A 15811-nucleotide genomic window follows, 5' to 3' on the forward strand; every position below is an offset into this window, starting at 1 on the left:
AACATCTGGGGAAACGGCTATCTTAAAAAGATGCAGCACAATTTATTTGAGCAATTTGTTTGAAATTATGTTCATCAGCATGAATTTACTTACCACCCATTCTATAGGCCTGGGTTATGAGCTGGAAAAAGATAAAATGGCTGGTCAGAGCCAGGGCTAGTAGCACAGAGCTAATTCATGCTCAGAGCCAGGAAAGTAATATGAAATCATTGTATTGTGCAAATTAGTGACAAAGCAAAATAATACTTTAAAAGGAAAACATCAGAATATTTGTTTAATTGACAGCTATTACTTTATAGCATATTAGGAAATAATACTGTGTATGTTTTGTGCCAGTAATGAAATCTTAATGCTCTAGGAGTTCATTGGAGCATCTCCTTTAGAGCATTGCCAAGAAGGGCAGAGAGCCTGCTCTGGTTTGCAGAGATGTCAGTGCTGTTGTGCAGATCGTTTGAGGGTATTTTCCTGGGAATGTAACTGGGAGCCTCAGAACGAGAATTTGGGACGAGCAGGTTGCCCAGGCTGGGAAGGAGCTGGTGGAGCCAGGGCTGGCATCTACGAACTGGGAAGCGGTTAGTTTTGCCTGTATGACCTTTAGCATCCTGGGTGCTCGCTTTCCTGCCTTGACGAAGCTGGACCTCCGCGCGCAAGCGAACATGCTTGTGCGGTGTTAACCGCGGCAGCGGCGGGCCTCGTGCAGCCACGCTATGGCCGCAGGAAATCTTAGAGGAAGACTTGTGACTCATGCACTCATTCGGTAATACCTGTGGTGCTTAATGGTGGTTAATGTCCACAAATTGCTTGCATGAGTCATTTATCCTGCATTGTAAGCGTCAGTATGGGAAAAGCTGAGGCAGAGCTCCTTGGGACTGGAAATGGCAAAAGGGAAACCAGCAGCTCGAAGTGGGGCTCCCAGCAGCAGGAGCAGGGCCCTTCCCTTGAACATCTCTCTGGGGCTCCGGGCTTGGCTGTTTCCTCTTTAATGGTAACTGCTGTCACTTAACTTACAGAGGGAAAAGTAAATGCCTTTCTTCTTCTTCTTCAAAGTAATTCTAATGTTTCAGCACTGAGCTCACGTGGACGCAGGCACTTGTGCTGCTCCGGTGGATTGCTCTGCGCTCGCCGGCACTGCAATCATGGGTTGGACACCTCTAGCTTTATGCAAGCGACGTAGCTCTTCTTTGAATGTCTTGTGTAGCCTTTGGACTAAGCAGCACCTACCTGCAGCCTGCTGAGGAGCTCGAGGGCAGGAGTCACGGAAGAAGCAGTCCCAAGAGGAAAATAAATCGTAGAAGACGGGGGGAAAAATGGATGTGTCTAGAGGCAAGAGAAAGAGAAGGTGAGGGGATAGCCCGCACGCAAGGTAAGCTGAGTCTCTTGCTCGTATCCATCCAGGTTAGAAAGGATCCAGGCAATGACAGGAAAGATCCGCGTTGCTGTTTCAGATGTTGTAGGTTTGAGCATGACGTTAAGCATCTGCCCTCCGTTATTCTGCCTCCCTGTTGGGGTAGCTCTTCCTCCCACCCCCTCGCCACATCTGTACCTCAAGTCTCGGGCACTTCTGTGAATGAACTACAGTGACTTGTTATGGCTTGCATTTCCTAATCCAATAGGCATGTATTATCGCATTAGCACTTGGCACTTCGATTAAATTATGATCCTGTTAGTACAGAGTTTAATTTGTTTGAGCTACATTTATGAAACATATGAATACACTTTCCTAGAGACAGTTGCTGCTGCCAAACCCGGGTTGCAAACTCTCTGCAAGGAGTGAAGGAACTTGCAGTCTCGGCTGGTAACACATCTGGCTCGTGCAGGTGTGTTCAGAGCGTGGGTGGGTGTTGCAATGGCATCGTGCATCTGTGTGTGTCTTCCGCTTTGCAACAAATACAAGCTCAGTTAAAACACCTGAATTTAAAATGCATACCTAGTTACTGCAAGGGAGAACCCCACAGATTCCCCAAGGATACAGTGGTTGCTCCAATCTGCCTCTAAAAAAAAAGGCAAGAAACCGTGAGTGACCGAAAGAACACTATTTATGGAAAAACACAGTAATGAAGACTAGAACAAAGTTCTGTTCTGCAGAACTACTGTAGCTGCTAAATACTCAGCTGTAACTAAAAATACCGACCCTGATAGATCATTTGCGTTCAAACGGCCGTTGCAAAGCCTGTGTTCAGCACCCTTTGCAAAGCCTCTCGTTCACACACAGAGCAGAACTGAAGGCCGGTGTGCCTGGGCAGGGGTCACCTACGCCCTTCGAACAGACGTGGGGCTCGCAGGCACCCTGTCAGTACGGCGGGAGAAGCCACCGCCTGTCCCCGTCTCCCACAGTTGCTGGCTCTGTTGCTGGCCGTATCACAGCATAAACACATTTTAAAAACTGCTTTCTGTGCTGTTTCATAGATAAGAGTTTTGTCATCTCATGACACTGTTCAGCGCTCAAAAGGCACAACAGAGGCAAAACGTGCAGTGACCTCCCGAAGGAGGGACCCAGCCCAGCTGTCGGTGATGGCCACGGGTGAGCCCATGGCCACGGATGAGCCCATGGCCAGCGCTGGCAGCCGGGGAGCTGCAGTCCCGGGGTGCTGCTCACTGGCACCCGGGGTCTCGGCGTCTTGAGCAAAGAGAGCCGCTTCTGGCCCTGCCACTGAGAAAAAACAACGTCCTACTGCCGGGGGATTTATTGCTGTGCCTGATGCCTCCGAGCACTATCCCAGCCATGCAGTGTATTTCTTAGGTGGCTGGGGAATATATGGGGCTTGAGGCACCAAGTTTTAATCTTCTAATTTTGAAAGCTCTTTTTGTCTTTTCAAACTAGATGGCTTTCGCTTTTATCCCTTCCTCTGCCCACCCATAAAGCATTTCGATCCCTCAAATGTTAAATCTTGTAGATATGCAACTGCTGGTAACACAGGGCAGGGGAAAAATGGTGCAGGTCTGAAATGGTAGCAAAGAGCAATCAAGTGTTATTCCTTAAAGAAGAAATGCCCGGTGCTTTTTCCATGAGTATTAAATGTTCAGTGTGAAATACAGAAGGTCACTTTCTGAGACAGAAGGTAACAAACAGGAATAGTGAGTGACCGTATGTTTTTCTGCCCGTATTTTCAGAGCTCTGTTCACTCCTGCTTGAAGTACCAGGTAACTCTAGTCTTGAAACAAACATAGTGGGTTTTAATAACAAGCCCATTTCCATCCAAAATCTTCCCCATCCCTTACGCGTGGGTGCATAGCAAAACACAAAGTTGTGGCACAGAGACATTGCTAAATTGGTAAATTATGACAGGCAGATCTGATCTCGGAAAGAGCAGAGCACTTCGACAATGCATTCACCCACAGGTTTTGTATCTAGTCAGAAGTTATTTCAGTAACGAGATCTGACAAAAAGTCCATTCAATAGTTACAGATCAGGCTGGGATTTATAGAGCTTGGGGGAATAAAGTGCCTTATTTGATTTAGATGGGTCTTTAACCTCAAGCAATGCCCTCTAGAGAATAATGCTGGATTTGGTATCTCTTCCTGGATTGTTTCTATCTTTATACTTTAATGATACCAAGATGGTTGTTAGTGAGATTTTTATGGTAGCCTGTCAAATTAAGCAGAGTGCCCAGGCTTGACTTCTGCATTTGGCAGTGCCCTGTGCTGCCCGCGCGGGCGGGCTCGGGGCTGGGCGGCTTTGAGGGGCTTCTCTGCGGTGCTGGATGCTTGGGGCTGAAATCTCGGTGCAAAGCAATGCTGCAGTCGTTCGGGGTCATTCTCCCTGTCCCCTTCAGATATTTACCTCTCAGAGTATGGTAAAGGTGACACTTCCCACATGTCTGCAACAAGCTTCGCACTCTGCTTCCCCTGAAGCCGGTAGAGATTTGCCAGTGATACCAACAGGAACAATTCGGTGTTTTCAGTAGTTTTACCCCAGAGGATTTTAGGAAGCGTTTTGAAGTAAGAACATGCTTGTTTCTTTGCGCCTTAGTCCACTCGCCTTTCCTCTGACACCATGAGGTGGATTTTAGAAACCCAAACATTTGATGTCTAAACTCCGTGATGTTACAACGTTGTCGGTTGGGTTGTGCTGACGTCAGCGATCCCACGGATGCTCCAGGCAGCAAGGACAGCTTCGGCCGTAAGAAACAAGAGAAAAACAGTCATAAGAAACAAGAGAAAAATCCCTGCTGCAGAAGTGAGAGTGCTCTATATATGTCGGATTCCTAAATTGAAGGGATTAGGTAACAGTAACAGTGATTCAAAATAAAACAAGTCAAAAAACAATTCATAATGTACTAACCAAGACCTGGTACCACCATGGACTTTTTGCCTCCTTCACGTCGCTGGGATTTGGACGGGAGGGGAAGAGCCCCTTGCAGGGATGCACTCCTGCTCTGACTGCACGGCTGGCAGGGTCGCAGGCTGGCTCAGAGGGAGGACGTCACGCTGCATTAATCTTGCAGTCTTCAGAGGGCCGGATTTGCCAGAAACCTCCTGTGGCTTTTTGTTGCTCCAATCCCACAAATCAGCGATAAACCTGGCCTAGCCGGATACTAGACCAGATTTACAGCTGTTCTGCGCCCCTGGGGAGTGCCACAGCCGGACCCAGGGGTGCCTTTGGCGCTGTGATGTTGCCTCCCCTCGTGGACCCGCACGGCCAGTGCCAGGGCACGTGGGAACACAGACAGCTTTGCTGTAAATACCCCATCCCTAGTGACGTCTGCCTGCGTTTCCCCAGCGCCTCTCCAACCAGAGTTATTTGGCATCTGATGCTGTGCGAATGGGAAGAAAATGAAAAAGGACATGTTAGTGACCACGCGGGATTTCATGTTGTGGCAGATGCAGTATTAAGCACATCGGGAACTCATGTCTTTGGCCTTCTAGCCCGACCTGTTTGCAACGGACGGCGCTCCTGTTGGCCACGTTTACCTTACATTCGGAGCCATCACCCATCTGCCTTTGAGGAAGATCCCCATTGCCACTGGCCTTAAATTTCTTAGCTTCGTCACTGAGCGAGCTCTCTGTCTCCGGGTGAGAAGGCACACATCCCTCCCTGGGGCCGCTGGGGATGCCGATGTCCTGCCTGCGTAGTACTGCAGAAGCCACCGAGCCCTCCTCTGTAGGGACCGCTCGTAAGAGCAGTGGAGCTGCGGTGGTTGGAGCTCTTGCCCGGTGGTTGGCACCCTCCCGAGCCAGCCGGGCAGCCGGGCGTCCCTCCCCGGGCTGAGGTGCTGATCAGCCCTTCTGCAGCTTGTTCTCTGCTATCCTGAGCCTCGGCCCTGGGCACGAGTGGAGAAAGGACATTTTCAAGACCAGAGAGGAGCTCTCACTGCTGATGTTATTCTGGTCTTCCTTCAAGCTCATGGGTGATTTCTTCACCCTCTACCCCCATGAAAGCTACATTGGGATTCTTGAGATGCTGCAAGCTACAGTGCTGAGAAAATGCCACACTGTTCCCTGTACACCAAATTTTCTACAGAACATGAGAAACCTGCTGATGGTGGGTGGAGGAACACCTGCAGTTTGTAGTCCGCAAAACCCAGACTGCGAAAGGTGCCAGGTCAGCGCTCGGGCAGCCCCATTGCCTGGGAGATTCAGTGCAACCCATGCACTGCCCACCCTGTCCTGCTCAACTCTGAGGAGGCCCTTTAATTAGTGCTTCAAAAAGCCTTTACTTGTTGCACCTTTTCTTTGCAGCTCCCTTTTCTGAAAGATTGCATCTAAAAATTCTAAATTAATTCTGAGCAATGGTTCATCTGGTTTGAGGGAACAGTGTGCTGTCTGCCGCGTTCATTTGCTCTCCTTGGCAATGATCATTTTTGGGTATAACATTTATATTACATCCATTAGAGCATAGAATGGGATGTGAATTATCCAAAGCTGTTCCAATCACCACTTAAATCTTTATTGATTGCAAGTAATAAACATAACTACGGTGTTGCTGAGACTATGCCACTCAAACACCAGTTACACACAGCCGATGAAAGTCTATGGATTATTGGGTGAGATTTTTGAGTCCCAAAGTGACTTTTGCTTCTAAATTTCACTGTAGTGGTCACCAGCTCTTCTCTGTATTGTCTGCTGTGACCTGTGAGGACCAGCCCAAACACTGGGCTACAGAGCCACTAGCACCAGTACATCCCATCACTCATGCCTTGAAAACGGCCCTTTCCTGGCAAGATCGGGACGTTCTTTTCCTAAATTAACAGCACTTTTCCAAGAAGCTGCTCAGACTCTTCTGCACAGTCCGAGTTCATTCAGGGAAGGGTTTGCAGCACTGGCACATAAACACGATGGTCAGTAACTGGAATCAGATTGCCAAAAGAGCAACCTGGGCAGCTTTTGCAGTGTGGGGGACTTCAGCCTGCTGGGTCTCCTTCTTCAGCTGGTAGAAGCTAGAGTGATGGCACTAGATAAAAATATCTGGGTTTGGGTTATCTACTTTATATAGGTGCAGGTGAAATCATGAAAATGAACCTAAAAGGTCATTAATCAAATTAAAAACCTGCTATGATTTATAATTTGACAGTGGCAGAAGTTGTACCTTCTCACATTTGGGACTGATAAAGGACTATTTCTTTGATGATTAATTTACTTTTCTTCTACTTCAAACTCGTTCTGGCCAAAAAGAAATATCACAATGCCACCAGTTTTCTCAATCGAGATAAAAATTACTGCAATGAACCTGAAACTGGTGCTGAGGCAGGGCAAGAAGTCCCTCAGACAGGGTGAGGGTGTCTCGAAGAGAAGAAGAGAGAGCAGATGGGCTCTGTGTCATCCTGTTCCCTCTTCTCCATATTGATGGTGTGGATGGACAGTAGATAATAATGAAATAGAAACGTAATAGATGTTCTATGACGAGCATACAGCAGCTCTTTCTTCTGAGGGATGATCTCGCACGCCAGCCTGGGGAACATACTCAGCCTGGAAGCGATGCTGTATTTTATGCAAGATCACCTTCACGACAAAGAAGTGCTGTAGCCGTTCCTGACTTTGGAGGGAGAGGTGGCCAGGATTTTTAAACTGAACCCAAAGCTTTGGGGACCTAGTTCAGGCGTGAGATTTTAATGAGTGAGTGCACAATCATTTTCCAAATCAGTTCACTCCGTCAGCATCGTCCTGTCACCTGGGGCCACCAGCACCAAGGGGTGCAGCAGGACTTCTGGGGCTGGTGTTCCGAGCCAAGAGGGGCTGAAAGGCAGCCGGGAGGAGGCCCCAGGGCCACCAGGCAAAGGGAAGAGGAGGTTTCTTTTGAGATGGTGCCATGTTGCATTTGGAAACAGACTGGCACCACTTGTTTTCTAGCAGTAACTGATGGCTGAAGAGGGGGGCCAGCACCCGAGCAGGGTCTTCTAACAGGGGAGCAGAGAAACCAAACTGCTGGAACACCAGTAAACCCCACCTCTGTCCCAGGTGTAAAATCATGTTTGCAGCAGACTCTGATCAAGTGAAGCCTGTGAGAATAGATGGGCACTGATCTTCTTAACGTTGTGCCTCTCCTAAATAACTCATCCATAGCACATGGCTTAATTTGCCATTAGGGGCAACACTATTCAGTGTGAGGCACCTGGTACCGTTTCTCGAGGTTCAAGTCTTCCCATCATGTCAGCAAAAAAAGTCTTAGCGGGGTTTGGTAAAGCTGCCCAACAGATCTAACCTCACGTGGTTAAGCCTGGATCAGCCAAACCTACTACATCTGGATGAAAAGCACAAGCAAGCAAACAAAAAAATCCTTCCATTATGATGAGGAAGAAAAACACTGCAAGTTTCTGCCCAAGAATACCATCTTATGACATCCGAAACACTGACATACCGATCCTAATCGCCTCAGCTCGATTTCTTGGGCGTACAGAACACAGCAAGAGAGCACAAGCTCTGAAAGCTCTGAACATTTTACTTTGATAAAAGCAACAAAACTACTAGAGAGCTGGGCTGGAAACCACACGGGGGGAGATGAAAAAGAATCCCGTCATAAATTAAAGGCAGAGGAAAAACAGCTGAAGCCACCTGGGAAAGGGCCGAAGACCTCATAGGATATCCTGTACAGCCCAACAACAGCAACCTAATTAAAATAGCAGCTGGGAAGCACAAAATTATCCCAGGAAAAAGATGAGGAAATGGAATTCCTTTGAGACAGAGACCCAGAAACAGCAAATGATCCTCTGAGCTGTTTTTGGGGCCGGGAAGGCAGGCGGGTGCTGGGACACAGCCTTCCCGTGGGACTCGGGCGAGTCATTTAGTCTCTCCTTTCCTCTGCCTCGAAGGCAATTAAAAAAAAAATCCCCTCTCAGACAAACAGTGCCAGGGCAAGCTATGAAAAATCCTCTTCCTACAGCCAACAGCCCTCGCTCCCAGAAGAGCCCTACGCTTCCCTCTCTAATAGCAAACAAAACACTTTGCAACTCGACAGCCTTCGACCTGCCGGCATGGGCAGGGTGCTGGCGCGGCCCCAGGGCCTTTTTTGGGACGGGCGGAGTTGCAAGCCGAGGCACGGTACAGAGGATTCACGTCCACCACGCACTGCTGAGCGCTCGGCGAGAAAAATACCCTGATCCAGACATGCCCTTCTGTACCTCCATCAGGATCTCGGCCAAAGCCATGACTGACTCTGACTATTAAACTGAACAAGGCTAGATGAGCATTCGGAAGATGTAGCAGCAGCCGGGCTCACTTTTCAACGTATTTACTTAACTGGGGAATTTGGGAGCTGAGGAGTCCGTCCCGCACCAGCTCACGTTGCATCCCCGCGGGTGAAGCGCTGGGCTGGGAGCTGCAGAGGCGGCACACCTTCTCCCGCCATCGGGTCGCTCAAATCCCGCTGCACGGGGGAGCACTTGTGCATTAAGAGGTCTCAGGATTAATTTCCTGGAAGCAGACAGAATTGTTCCTTAGGACTTTGATCAAACAAGCTGCATTTCGTGCTTCATCTGTGAAGCACAAATTAGTGCCTTTTCTAGCACGTTGAGAGGGCCTCTTTGCTCAAGGTACGTGCTGCTCATCAGCAAAATAGCGGAGCCCAGGGAGGCCGGGAGCTCGCTTGGGCAAACCTCCGGGTCGTCTGCGTGCTGGGGGGGACGGGACGGGCTAGGGCAGGGGACGACACGTGCCAGCTACTGCTTCATGTCAGACTTTCCTCCCCCAGTCCCTCCTTACACGACGTGCCCACGCGGTAGCAGCCGCCCGCGGTCAGCCCCCGTGCCAGGCAGGATGGCTCACAGCCCCCAGCACAGGAGCATCCCGGCACGGTGACGGCTCCGTGGGCCTGAAGCATCCAGCGGCTCCTCGGCACTTGTCTGCCGTCCCGCTCTGCTCCTCGTGCCGGGACAGACGGACAGAGCAAATCCCGCTTTCCTACCGGGGCTGAGGTATTGCAGTACCTCACCTGACAAATAGGGCCATGACAAACTCTGGTGAAAACCCCAGTTTAGGCAAATTCCCATCTGTTTAGTTACGATAATTTTAGTTTACTTCTTTTTTTCCTTGGCAGTTGCGTGTGCACAATTAACTGCAATCTTGGCTTTAAAAAAAAAATAAAGCACCCTAATTAGCATGTTAAGCCTCCTCATTTCCCAATACTGTATAATGTTGTGAAAGCTAATCTATAATGTATTGGATGTTATGCAAATTCTCTGTACTCCATGCGGGGTTTATAAAGGCATGCAAATTAAAAATAGTGTTTGGAATAGGGCTGGGAGGAGGGGAAAATTTGCACAATAAAATATGCGGATAGGAGAAAAGGTGTTTATAACCTTCTCCCTATTGTTTGTGTATTCTCAGCTGCACAGTGCTTTTCAAAGCGGAGAGATGTATTGCATAAAATCTCTCCAAATTGGATAGTTTTTAAATGAAATTTAAAATGGGAGTACTGTTCTCTAAGCAATAATCCATACCGCTCTTTCTGCTGGGGCTTGTAATGGGTAGGTAAAGGCACTCGGCTTTCACTGACTCACATTGCAATCATGCACGGCTGCTTGTAGCAAATTTGCCCGGGTGTCACCGGGGGCCTCGTCACAACACAGCCGCCCAGGAGGGTCCACGGGGGTGGCTTGGCCAAGACCTGGCCAGTCCCCATCGGCATAACCCAAGGGGGCCGGTGCATTACCTGCGGCACCCAGGGCGTTTGCAGTGTCCCTGGAGCATGCTTTGATCCCGTTGGTATTTTATAGCCCTACCTTTAGGTGGATGCAAACGTAGCTGCGATCCAGCTGGCTTTTTACAACGCCGCCGGCTCCTGGTGGAGGGGCTCGGTGCCTGCTGCCAGAGCCCAGCCAGCAAACCCGCTCTGTCTCGCGCGGCTTGTCACCGCTGCCCGTCGGCTGTGTCCAGCCGAAGGCGTACAGCCTTCCCTGATTGATACTTAATTAGATTACAGCTGCTGCTTAAAAATAGCCATTTTACAAAAATAAAATCTTGGCTGGTGTCAAACCGAGCCCTGTGCAGACCAGGAGGAGTGGTGCTGCCTCTGCCTGGCCAGCCGGGAAGCTCTGCCGGCGCAGGCAGTGCCGGCATCGCTGCTGCTGGGACCAGGGACCAGCGGTTCCCCCCATGGCTCTTCCCTGCTTTGTCCTCCCTGCTGGCCTCGGTAAGGCCACGCTGGGTCACGCTGCTGCAGCCCGTGGGGCATTCAGCTCAGGAGCTCTTGAACATGCTCATTTTTCTCATGGTACCCCACGACCCGCCCGGGCTCGGCCGAGCGCAGCCTGTCCCCCGCTCCGTGGGCTGCCGCCCTCCGGGGTGGCACCTCAGGCCTGTTCTCCTCCCGAACGGTACGTAGCACCTCTGAGGGCAGTGCTTTTCAACAGCAGCCACCGACAGGTCTCACGGCCGTCTCGGAGGCAGCTTCTTGGCAGATGAGGGAACGGGGCTTTTCTTCACCAGCTGCTTCTTCCAGTACCCACCTGCCCCAGGCATGGCAGGGCTCCGCCGCTGCTGCTGCTGGAGGGCTGTGAGCCCGCCCGCTCTGTGGACAGTTCCCTAAATGCCGCCACGTAATTAAGCTTGTAATTAAGGTGTTTTGTCTAGGTTGTGCTGCTCTTTCTCCTGAGTCTCTTCCGCTCTGCAGAGAGCCATGCACTTTGGGCAGGGGTGAGAGGAAGGGGCGAAGTGAGGCTGGCAGTGGGGCAGACGTGGGCTGAGCTCCTGCGTCTCCTCCGCTGACAGCAGCCGCGGGTGGACCCACAGCGGGGCATGTTGCATGGCGGCCGTGCATGTATCTGCCTGCTGTTACTCCATGCAAAGCGGCACAGCATCCCTGGGGATAAGGACCCAACCCTTTCCTCCCCACCGGCTGCCCCGCACGGCCATGGGGCGAGGGTCAAAGCTGACCAAGCAGGAGCAGGAACTGAAGATGTCCCTAAGGCAGGGAGCCTGTCTCTTGGAAACGGGCAGGAAAAACCCCAAGACATCACACAAGGAAATGGAAATGGCAAAACCCAACTGAGGGCTCCTCCGGCACCGCTTTCCCACAGGGAAGGGACGGGCGAGCTCAGGTCCCCCTGGGTTTGCGGGCTCTCAGCAGAACCACAGTCAGCAGCTCCCTTCATCCTGTCAACGTTTCCCACCCTGGGCACTTTCGGCCGGCGTTTCCACGTTCACTGATTTGTTTTATAAAGGTCTGCATCTGCTAATTTTCTGCTGCAGTTCCCTGGACCGTCGGAGTTTGGGGTGCAGCAGCTCCGGGGGAGCGCAGCCGCCCGCCCGGTGCCTCCGAGCACGGCCCCTCCAGCTGCCGCTGCGGGAGCTGGGGAAACCCCCGCCGGCAGGGCAACAGCCGGGGCGTGAGGGCTGGCGAAATCTCCCTCCGTCACACCGCCCCGGGGTTTTCGCTTTGCAGATGTGCACACACGCACCCCCATCCCGGGGTGCGGGGGGCTGCCGGGGGCCTGGAGCCGCAGGCGCTGTTTCACCCTAAGAAGCCCCAGCGGGTGGTTTGTGGGGCTTGCTGTCTGTTAGTGCAATACGAGGGTCCTGCTGGATCAAACCCACTGCATCTGTAAAGCTACTGTGACTGCCTGTGATTGTACCAAACTGGGGAATTGGACTTGCTTTGTTTCTAGACCTTCATTTAACAGTGAGTGCCGATTACTCAAAGCGATATGGGCAGGACCTGGTAATATAGCGTTGCTCTAGCGTTAACTTAAGGGGATGATCCAGTTGCCTGCAGTGTAAATACTTTGTGGCCAGGAACCCTGCTTTATCGCTTTGTATAGTTTTAAAGTAGTTTAAAGATTGAATAACATAAAATAACATAATATAATGTTATTTATGTTATTTCCCACGTGAAGAACTCCTGTAAACCTTGCAGTATTGAAACTCAGTGAACAAGGCATCTTAGACAAGCTGAAAAACAAATGGTGGTACGATAAGGGTGAATGTGGAGCCAAGGACTCCGGAAGTAAGGTCAGTCGCTGAAGGTCTTTTTGTACTGATTAGCAATCACGTTTTGACCCACTGTTTGTTTATACAAAGAATGACTTTCAAAAGTTGGTATTTACATTTTGAAGGTTGAAAGAAAAGACTAGAAAAAATAATTAAGCCTCTGAACGTGACAGCATTTTTCTTTTATGCAGTAACAGGCTGTAGTTGTAAGTATGTTTTACTATTTGAGTATTTTGCTACAAAAACATGGCATGAGAAGCCCCCAAAGCCTCCCAAGCTGGTATCTTCATTTAAATGTGCCAGTTTCAGCACAGCCAATGCGTATTATCGAGGCCAGCATCTTTTTTTATTTTTAGTTTTATTAAAACCCCACATTTTTGTTTCAAAATTGTGACTTAGATTCTCTACATGTCAGTTTGGGAAACAGTCACGTGCTTGCTAAGGGTGGACAATTTCAGGACAGACCCGTGAAAAAACGCCCTTCCTGCCCTATTTCCCAATTCAGTTTGGAACTGGTTTGACTTGGGGAAAAAAAAAAAATCTATAAATACTATTGGTATCTCATTATATAAATTTCGTATATTCTTTTTTATTCTTCTTTGAACCATTTTGCTGCTGTACTGCCCTGTCCCACCCCAGCCGTGCTGCAGGGCCAGCCAGCCTCCAGCAGCTCCTCGTGCAGGACCGCTGCGGACCCCAGTGGACATCCCACCCCTGAGGTGTCAGGGGGATCAACCCGGTAGCTGCACACTTAAATTGTAGGAAATATTTATTTACGCCATTCAGTTAAAAGAAAACACAGAGGGTTTGGGCTTTTTTTTAATGCTTATAGAGTCATTGAGGAGAAAACCACAGTAGAAGTGCTGGGCTTGTTGGAGCAAAGGACATTTTCAAAGGCACCAAGAGGAGGAGAAATCCAGCTCCAGCTGAAATCGGTCACAGTCGAATGCCCAGCTCCCCTGGTGCCTTTGGAAGTGCTCTCTATAATCATTCAAACAGAAAACTATAATTTGGAAGCACCCTCTCAGTGTCGGAGGACAATTTCAAGTTCCATCAAAGCCAATAATAAAAATTCATTGATTTCAGCTGGACTTGAAGTTGCTTAGGGCAGAACCCTGTAGCTGGTGTGGGAGATAAATTTGGGATCATGGGACATCTGAATGCACAGCAGCTGCAGGAGGAAACTGTAATTGAAAAGAGGTGTAAATGAGTAATACCTCCAGTTTAAATGGCAGGCTGCTCCAACCGCATCTGTCCAAACTGCCTGTGAATGACTCTATGCAAGTTTTGCTGTCCCTGGAGATACTCATAGCCCGAGCTCCGCCAGCGTCTTCCCCGGGCACAGCCCCTTGCTGCAGGTCGCTCTGGCATCTGCCCCCGGCCCGGGGCCGTGCCTGCCGCCATCCATTCCCGCACCCAGCCCGCCGGCCCGCGCAGCAGCAAAAGGGTTGCAGCTCTGTTTAATCCGATTACAGAATCCTGGTTTTAAAAACGCAAGCCTTCTCCCCCCATCTGACATGTATTGAAGGAAGGGAAACCCTGGCCAGCATTTTTTGTGTTACAATGACTGGTTTTATTCAGTAACTCACTCTCCCTCAGTCACCGAAGGTGCTAGTTTAGCTTAGGGCTCTGCTGCTTGACCTTAAAGTAACTGACCATCTTCCTAGGATGTTTTTTTCTTCCCAGCTGTTGGAAAAAAGGTAGATAAGTTTAGCAGCATCTCAATAGTTTTATCTACATTCACCGAAACCAAGTGTGTAGAGGTTTGGGTTTTTCTTTTTCTGGTTTTAGAACAGCCTTCTGTAAAACCCGCTGTTTTACGCAGCCACTGCTTTCCCTGTCAGAGCTTTCCCAAGGTGCCTTTGCCACCAGAGATGCTCGGCCATAGACAGGTTTGCTCTGGGATGCCGAAGGCCTGGGGAAGTCAGCGGCCAAAAAAAAATCTCATCGCCGTGGAGTCAGCCAGGGTTTCACCCGCCAAAGGCTGGGAGACAGAGCAGTCACTGCTGCGCAGCCCCGGGCTGCCGGGGACGGGGGGGACAGCACCGATCCGTGAGTGGGGCACTAAACGCCATGAGTGTAGTTATTCCAGCTAGGACGAAGTGCAAAGTAGCCTGTTGTCTGTCTGTCTCTCTGCTCCTCACAGCAAAGCTAACGGCGTGGCTCGTTTCTCTTAGGACAAGACGAGCGCTCTGAGCCTGAGCAACGTTGCCGGGGTTTTCTATATCCTTGTCGGAGGCCTCGGGCTGGCCATGATGGTGGCACTGATCGAGTTCTGCTACAAGTCTCGGGCCGAGTCCAAGCGAATGAAACTCACCAAGAACACGCAGAACTTCAAACCTGCTCCCGCCACCAACACCCAGAATTACGCTACGTACAGAGAAGGCTACAACGTGTACGGCACAGAAAGTGTGAAAATCTAGGGGTACGGCTACGGGCCGGGAACTAAAAGCCTCTGGGTTTTCTTTTTTCTTTAAGCTGTGTGTGATACTCTCTTGTGTGCATCAGTGGACTGCTGCAAAAGGGGTTTGGAAACATCGTCTGGTGGCAGTCGCAGAGTAGAAGTGATTTAAGTTGCTTCCCTGAACAGAAGTAAGCTTGGTACCATCCTGTATTACAAACAGGGATAGCTGGCTTCATGCTGAAGTGAGTAACTCCTCTCTCCAGCATTGTGCTAGTTCAGTACGTATCAAAGTATTTTGTTAACTGCTTTAAAAATTACTGTGATCAGAATTCGCATCTCTCTTGCTAGTGAGCTCTTCCCCTTTATTTTTTAAGCTCTAGTCAGGTCAGGTAAGTGCTTTTAGGAAGTCTCAGAAAAATCTACAATAGACCAAAAAATTCTGTGCTAGAAACGATGATTTCTAAAGCATGAAAAGCAGAGTCGAATGGCTGAAAAACGGCTCTGGAAAAGCCTGGTTAGCCCATCGCCCGCAGGCTGGGCCTCTCCCCAGGCTGAGCTTCCCTGCCCCTCGCTGCCGGGCAGTGATGAAATCTTTCTGGTTTTATTATAGATCCTCGCCTTGACAGCACGCAAGAGGAGAAGCAGCAGAGAATGTGGCTACTTCACGGATTCGGACCACCTGAGCCAGTCGTACTCTCTCCAAGGTGTCAGGCATGACACGCATTGATGATGGTGCAATGTACTTTTAATAGGAAAAACTGATATTTTTTCCTTCAGTGCCTTATGGAAGACTCTGAGACTCACAACAATGCAAACCATCACCGAAATATTCTTGCTTTGCTTGAAAGAAGAAAAAGAAAAATGAAAAATAAAAAGAAAAAAGAAAAGAAACAAAAAAGAAAAGAAAAATAAAAGAAGGAAAAAAGAGAAAAGAAGAAAAGAAAAGGAAAAGAAAAGAAAAGAAAAGAAAAGAAAAGAAAAGAAAAGAAAAGAAAAGAAAAGAAAAGAAAAGAAAAGAAAAGAGAAAAAAGGAAAAGAAAAAAGAAA

At 49.5% G+C, this 15811-nt stretch overlaps 1 protein-coding gene across 2 annotated transcripts in view; it reads left to right on the forward strand.

Moving 5' to 3' along the window:
• GRIA3 (glutamate ionotropic receptor AMPA type subunit 3) overlaps window positions 1–14783 on the forward strand; it is a 152821-nt gene extending 138038 nt beyond the window's left edge. Inside the window, exons 14-15 of one of the 2 annotated variants that reach the window (XM_059824327.1) lie at window positions 12267–12381; window positions 14538–14783. In XM_059824327.1, the coding sequence (XP_059680310.1) occupies window positions 12267–12381; window positions 14538–14783 (361 nt within the window). The remainder of the gene's footprint in view (window positions 1–12266; window positions 12382–14537) is intronic. The other variant, XM_059824329.1, reaches the window with a different exon arrangement.
• Window positions 14784–15811: the final 1028 nt, after the last annotated feature.

Source organism: Gavia stellata, chromosome 14 (assembly GCF_030936135.1).
Source record: "Gavia stellata isolate bGavSte3 chromosome 14, bGavSte3.hap2, whole genome shotgun sequence".
Lineage (NCBI taxonomy): Eukaryota > Metazoa > Chordata > Aves > Gaviiformes > Gaviidae > Gavia > Gavia stellata.